We start from the raw sequence: 6,880 nt of genomic DNA, 5'->3' as shown, positions 1-6,880 counted from the left end.
AATTATTATAAAAGTAGGGAGAGAGAGAAATTAGTTAGTAAAGTGTTAGAATTTATGTTGTTTATCCATATTTTTATTTGTCATCTGAATTATCACTATCTTGATTTGTAAACTATAAGCTTCTGCATGACGCACTCTCGATTTCGACTCCAACAGAAATAAGGCACGATGACGCTAAGTTAAAGTGCATGCTTATGTATTATGGGTATTGAAAATCATACTAGTTAATATGCTCGATTGTCAGTCGGAGGTAATATATAATCAGATAGATCCTCATTAAAATCTCAGAAGCTAAATTACAAGTCGTTATTACACACAAATGTTGAACATTTAGCACATTTAGGTTGTGTTATATGTAACATCAATTTCTCATAATTTGTCACGACGATTTCTACTACAACGGCAGTCAAAGTCCGGATTCTGATCATTTCTTCTTCTTCTTCGATTCAGTAAATAAACCTTTCCTCTTCCTCGATTCACGAACAACTTCAACGATGACATGGGGCTGCTGATTGGCATACCAGTTGCTCACAAAGCAGCAGAAGCAAACGTTAAGGAAAGTAGGAACCATTAGCATAGCATAGTACTTGTCCAGACGACTTTTGTTTACGTCTTCCTTAAACCAGGGTCTGAAAATGAGGATTCTCATCACACTAAACAATTTGACAATGCCAGTGACAAATTCACTGGATTCTTGACCATACCCTTTCATTGAATCACAAACTTGAGTTTCGAAGAAATCTTGGAGTCCACTCGACGAAAGTCCATCCATAAGGCCAACCAAGAAGAATTGAGGTGTTAGCCAAAACACACTGATTTTAGTTTTGTAGTGCTCTTTATTATAGTTGTCCACCCATAGTTCCAATTCACTACGCCTGTAAACTTCGACTCCCCAAGCAGTTAGACAACAAAAAAAAGAAGATAACATTCCAAGTACAATTCTATACAGTGGAGGACGTCCTTTTTTCTTGATCAATTCACATAGGATTGCTACAATGGAGCTTGTAGAGGTCTTGATGATAACAAAAACTACTATTGGGACATGGGATTCCATGAAGTCAGCTTGTAAGTAAAAGAAGGTGCCTTCTGTAGCCCCTACGAGACTGTATACAAAAAAAGTCAACCTAAGAGGAAGCATACTTATCAAACGCTTCACATCCCTCACCTTTGCTGCTACCTCAAAAAATCTGCCTGCAGTTTCAGCTTGCTCAGTCTGCGGTAGTTCCAAAATCGCGGCTTTGTCTAACCATCTGCAATTTAGAAAATGTGTGGTTAAATTAACTCAAAGTGTTTGTGAGACTCAAATTACCTCAAATGTGGCTAAAACCTTGTATTTAGTATGTATAAATAATCTATTCAGAACCCAAAGACTAAAATTCCTGGCTCCAATCCGCCTCTAGGTTATAGATGGTACCTGAGCAATGAAATATGAGGAGGAATCTGTGTGTCACTTATAATGTCATTCTTGAACAACTGACTAGGAAAAACTCGATAATCAAGACGTCTCTTTAAGACTGCTGCTTTAACAACGTTGAAAACGTAAAGAATGGGGCTAGGAGATGGAACCTTGCGTACATAGAATCGGATGCCTAGCAAGAACACAAAAAATGCTGCTACCATTGCAAGTGTCTCCCACACTTCATTTGCTGAGGACCATAAAGTTGCTGCAATTATACCTAAAATCCAGTTAACTCCCCATATAAGTTTTTGACGTATCTGTACAAGTTCTTGATCCTCTTCAAGGTTTGGATCCTCATTAGATCTCCATAGTTGATCAGCACGAAATGCTTTCAATGTGACATCTCGTCCAGCTTTACCAACAGTTAATAACACCAATGCCCCAAACAACGCTTTAATACTTCATTGATGTGTTTCATACCATATCATCCCCAGTCCCGGCCCAAAAATAAAATAACTTTGCATATCTTTGTATATCAAACGCTCGATAATAGGTACTATATTTATAATTTGCATACCAAACGCTAGCTAATAAGTCCTGCATGGGGAAGGGAGGAGGAGATACAAGAAACAAAAAACACTTACCGAAATAAAAGCATGCAGTATGGGTGAAGAAAATTAAGTTGAAAAGACCAAAGTAGGAGTCAGAGGGTTGTGAAACCACAATGACAAGAAGGGATGAGAGTCCTTCATGTATATTCACTATTTGAGCTGCCTCTGGTAGTGCCAATTCCCAGTCATCTGTCAGATGAGTTACAAATATGGCTAGCATACTGTATTCCACCAATCCAATATGGATGATGATAAGTTCTAATATCCATTCAGTTAAGTGGAAAAAAGAAATCAAACAACAAAACAACAAGTCAGTAGTCAAGAGAGCTTGTTTCCGATCGACCCTCGGCTCAAAAACGTTCAATTAAAGAAGGATATAAAGAAAAATAATGACAGCAAAATAGAAAGATAAACAAAACATTCAAAGTAAACAAGTAGTAGTAAAAATGAAGAATAAGAGATACTATTCAAATACCAGGTAAGACTACTAAGTTGAAAATGTGTCATGTCTTAGTCATGATCACCTCCTCATAAAATCTATTAACCAAACTCTCACACCGCTTTACTGGCGCCTCCTCTCATCTCCTCTTCACATTCTCAAAACTGTCTCTTTCTGTCTTTCCTCATTTTATTCATCACGGAGATCAGTTCCACTTTATCCTGTATAATTTCATTCCTGGTCTTGTCTCTCCTGGATCATATATAAGGTGTGTCTCTTAGAATGACTTTCAGGAAAATACTTTCTATGAGAAAGTCATTTTCTGTATAAGCTCAATACTTAATCAAGCATTGCGACTCTGCTTACTATGTCTAAAATAGAACTAGCTAGACCGACATACCACCACTAAAATTTTATGAAAAATATTTTTCACTCGACAATAAAACATCAAGAAATTCGATATTATTATTAATCTTAATTATATTCTTCCGAGGAAAATATACACACCAAACAAAACTTTTTCATTAAAATAAAAGAAGAAGCACTTTGCATCATCTTTACCTGAGAAGAAGACAAGTATTTTGTAAGGGAAAACGACTTTGTGATACCATTCAATGGCTTCAGCTTTGCTATATTTTAAAAAAATAATGATTCTAAGATATATGCCAAGTCCACTTATGTTTTTTCGAGCTTGAGATTCTTTCACTTCTTATATAGATAAAAGAGTTACTAATAAATGTCATGGGACCAGACAAGGACTAGTACAAATGTACATACCTAAATTTTCATTCCCGCATTTTAAATTATTTATCGTGTATCTCTTTTACATTTTTCTTAAAAAAGTATTAACTAGAAGGTGTATTTTTTTTTATTCAAGTATTAGTAAAGTTATCATTGAATAATTACTGTCATTTTGAGGTGTTTGTAATCTTGAGAAACAATTACTGCTAAAGATAAAATGACAAATGAAGGATTCTCATCCCTTCCTGTCATTGTGGTTGCACAACTCTCTGACTCCTACTTTTTTTTTATTTTATTAGCTAGCGTTTGATATACAAATATATACGATACCTTTTAGCGAGCGTACTATATATAAAGATATGTAGTTCCTATAACTGAATGTCTGATATATAAAGATGCAAATACGTATTAGCGAACGCTTGATATGTGAAGATGCCTATTCATTTTTTCCACATCAGACTCATGTTACAATTTACAAGCCAAGTCCCTGATAAAGTAACTAATGAAATACACCTAATTGAGACAAATAAGTTCTTATCAGTACAAATGATGGGATAAATAATTTCGAGACTAATTAATACATCTAAACAAATACAGAATAAATTGTTGGGTTCAAGTTGAATGGGTGAATGGAAAATGGAGGGAATTAGCGGAGGGAAAGTGAGATCACACCAAAAAAGAAAATGTACTCACAATAAGGAAAGTCTACTAATTCTCCCACATTGATGGGAGAAAGAAACTTTCATGTGTTCTTATTAAGAAACAAAACTCCACATGGATAGTGACGCAAGAATCAAGAGGTGCCTCGCGCCGTCGTCGTCGCTTGCTCGGCTTCGGCTTTGGATTTGGATTTGGCAAATGATCGTTCAAAAGTGTGCTACTAATTCTCCCACAAATATGGGAGAAATAAACTTTCATGTGTTCTTATTAAGAAACACAACTTCACATGGATAGTGAGGAAAGAACCAAGAGGTGCCTCGCGCCGTTATCGTCGCTCGCTCGGCTTCGGGTTCGGATTTGTCAAATTATCGATCGATGAGATTAATTTTTAGGCAAAATTTATTTGAAACTTGAAAAAACAAGTGATCTGAAGAATCTAAAGAAAAATGGAAAACATTTTTTCCTCCATAAAACGCAATGCAGATGCATACAGAAATGCAGAAACGTTACTCGAAAGGGACACAACTCTTTAAGAAAATGACACACTGTTTCGGAATAAGGGTGATTGTTCGGTCGGATGTGACTGAAGACACATTATTTTGGAATGGATAGACATGACTGTTTCAAAGGGATACACCTTTCCGATGAACCATTGCTTCCTTTTGTAGGAGGCACTTGATGGCTATAAATACCTGCATTTTTTCCACAGGTAGGAACGAAAAAAAATTTTAGTATTGAAAGCACTCTTCTACTTTAAAAACTCATTGTGATCAAGCTGTTGTTGAGTATGTTCGATGAATTCGATAGTTTGAGGTACCACTACTGTCGAATTGTGAACTATTTTATCCTGGAAGGAAAAATTCCACAACCTCGGGTAGTTGAGGGGGGTTAATTCGTTAGAGACACTCCGTGAATTCGGAGGACTTGGTTCTTCTTTTGTTTCATCTTATTTCTTTAAATAGTACACTTCTTTGATAGTTTTTGTTGAACTTGTGTTGAAGGTGCTAAAAAGTTCATTGTTGTTCCTGAAAAAAGTCTTGAACTTGTGTTGCAGTTTACTGTATAAATATACAGATTGTGTACTTGAAACAATAATCTTAAGGAATTAATTGTAATCTATATTGTTTGGTTTCTGGAGATTAAAGCTTTATGATTTCTACTCTGTGTGAACTTAACAAATGATTTGAAGACATAAAAACTTTATCACAAGTTAAGGGTCATTCGGTTAACGATTGAAAGACATAAAAACTCCATCATTAATCTAGAAACAAGTATTGTTTGAAGTTGCTACAAACTTGCAAGTAGTATTTTGATATACTAAAGTTGATTGTCTTTTTGTGAAAGAAAAGAATGACTACTGATGGTCATATAAATGATGCTGGGATAAGTATGGCAGCAACAAGTGTTGCTACAACTAGTCGTATGAGTGTTCCGTATACAATGGCACCTGCAGAGAAATCCAAAAAATTCTCAGGTGTTGATTTTAAATGCTGGTAGCAGAAAATGCTCTTCTATCTAACGACTTTGTGTCTTCAAATATTTATATCTGAAGATGCTCCTAAAATGTATAAAGAAACACAGACCAGGAGTGGTTTATTGTAATGGAGGCATGGAAACATTCTGACTTCCTATGTAAGAATTATATCCTAAGTGGCCTCCAAGATGACTTATACAACATGTATAGTGGAATGAAGACGTCAAAGAGTCGTTGAGTGCACTGAAAAGAAAAATATAAGACTAAGGATGCTAGAACTAAGAAGTTCTTTGTTGCAAGATTCCTTGAATACAAAATGATTGATAGTAAGTCTGTCGTATCTCAAGTGCAGGAACTACAAGTTATCATCCACGATCTCCTTGCTGACGGTATAAATATAGTCAATACTTTATTTGAATAGGTTAAAAATGTTCTTAATATTCACATAAACTTTATTATAGGTTTGATTATGAACGAGGCCTTTCAAGTTGCTGCTATAATAGAGAAGTTGCCTCCTCTGTGGAAGGACTTCAAGAATCACTTGAAACACAAATGGAAGGAGATGACAGTAGACGACCTCATTGTGAGGTTGCGCATTGAGAAAGATAACAAAGCTACAGAAAGAAGGTCGGAAGAAAATTATGCAATGAGTGGAGCAAACATTATAAAAGACGACCACAACAACTCAAAAAAGGAAAAGAAACTTGGACAACAAGGCAATCCACCTAAGAAGAAATTCAAGGGAAAATGATTTAATTGTGGAAGGATTGGCCACAAGTCAACAGATTGTCGTGCCCCAAAGAAAGGAAAAAAAAGATCAAGCGAATATGACTGAATTCAAGAATTAAATGGACGATCTATGTGTCATGTTATCTGAATGTTACTTGGTGGGAACTCCTCAACAATGATGGATGGATTTCGGTGCCACCCATGACGTTTGTGCAAATAAAGATTTGTTTGTTTTATACGCTCTGGTTGAAGGAAAAGAGAAGATCTATATGGCAAACTCCGCAACTGCAAAAGTTGAAGGGATAGGAAGAGTCTACTTGAAAATGACATTAGGCAAAGTGTTGACTCTCAACAATGTCTTGTATGTACCAGAGTTAAGAAAGAACTTGATTTCTGCATCACTTCTTGACAAAAATAGATTCAAATGTATATTTGTTTTAGGCAAGATTATACGTAGAAAAGGGGAAGTGTACGTAGGAAAAAGCTACCTACTGAGGGCCTAGTTAAGATGAATGTAATGGATGTTGAAATTAATAAAAGTTCTGTTTCTTCTTACTTGCTTGAGTGTAATGAATTGTGGCATGAACGATTAGGACATGTCAATTATAAAACTTTGCGAAAACTAATAAACTTATAAGTTTTGCCAAACTTTGAGTGCAATAAATTAAAATGTCAAACGTGTGTGGAATCAAAGTATGCTAAGCATCTGTATAAGTCCGTTGAAAGGAATTCCAATCCCTTAGACTAAATCCACACTGACATTTGTGATATGAAGTCAACATTATCTCATGGTGTGAAAAAGTATTTTATAACTTTTATTGATGATT

At 35.5% G+C, this 6,880-nt stretch overlaps 1 protein-coding gene across 1 annotated transcript; it reads right to left on the bottom strand.

The window, feature by feature from the left end:
- Nucleotides 1–424: 424 nt before the first annotated feature.
- LOC107871618 (protein NRT1/ PTR FAMILY 5.7-like) lies at nt 425–2,230 on the bottom strand. The gene is made up of 3 exons (XM_016718542.2): nt 2,044–2,230; nt 1,415–1,811; nt 425–1,250 (listed from the first exon to the last, which is right to left on the bottom strand). Exons 1-3 carry the CDS (start codon nt 2,228–2,230, stop codon nt 425–427), a joined length of 1,410 nt encoding a protein of 469 aa, XP_016574028.2.
- Nucleotides 2,231–6,880: the final 4,650 nt, after the last annotated feature.

Source organism: Capsicum annuum, chromosome 5, assembly GCF_002878395.1.
Source record: "Capsicum annuum cultivar UCD-10X-F1 chromosome 5, UCD10Xv1.1, whole genome shotgun sequence".
NCBI classification, from domain to species: Eukaryota; Viridiplantae; Streptophyta; class Magnoliopsida; order Solanales; family Solanaceae; genus Capsicum; species Capsicum annuum.
Note: the sequence above shows the minus strand (reverse complement) of the source record. Positions and strands in the feature narration are given on the sequence as shown.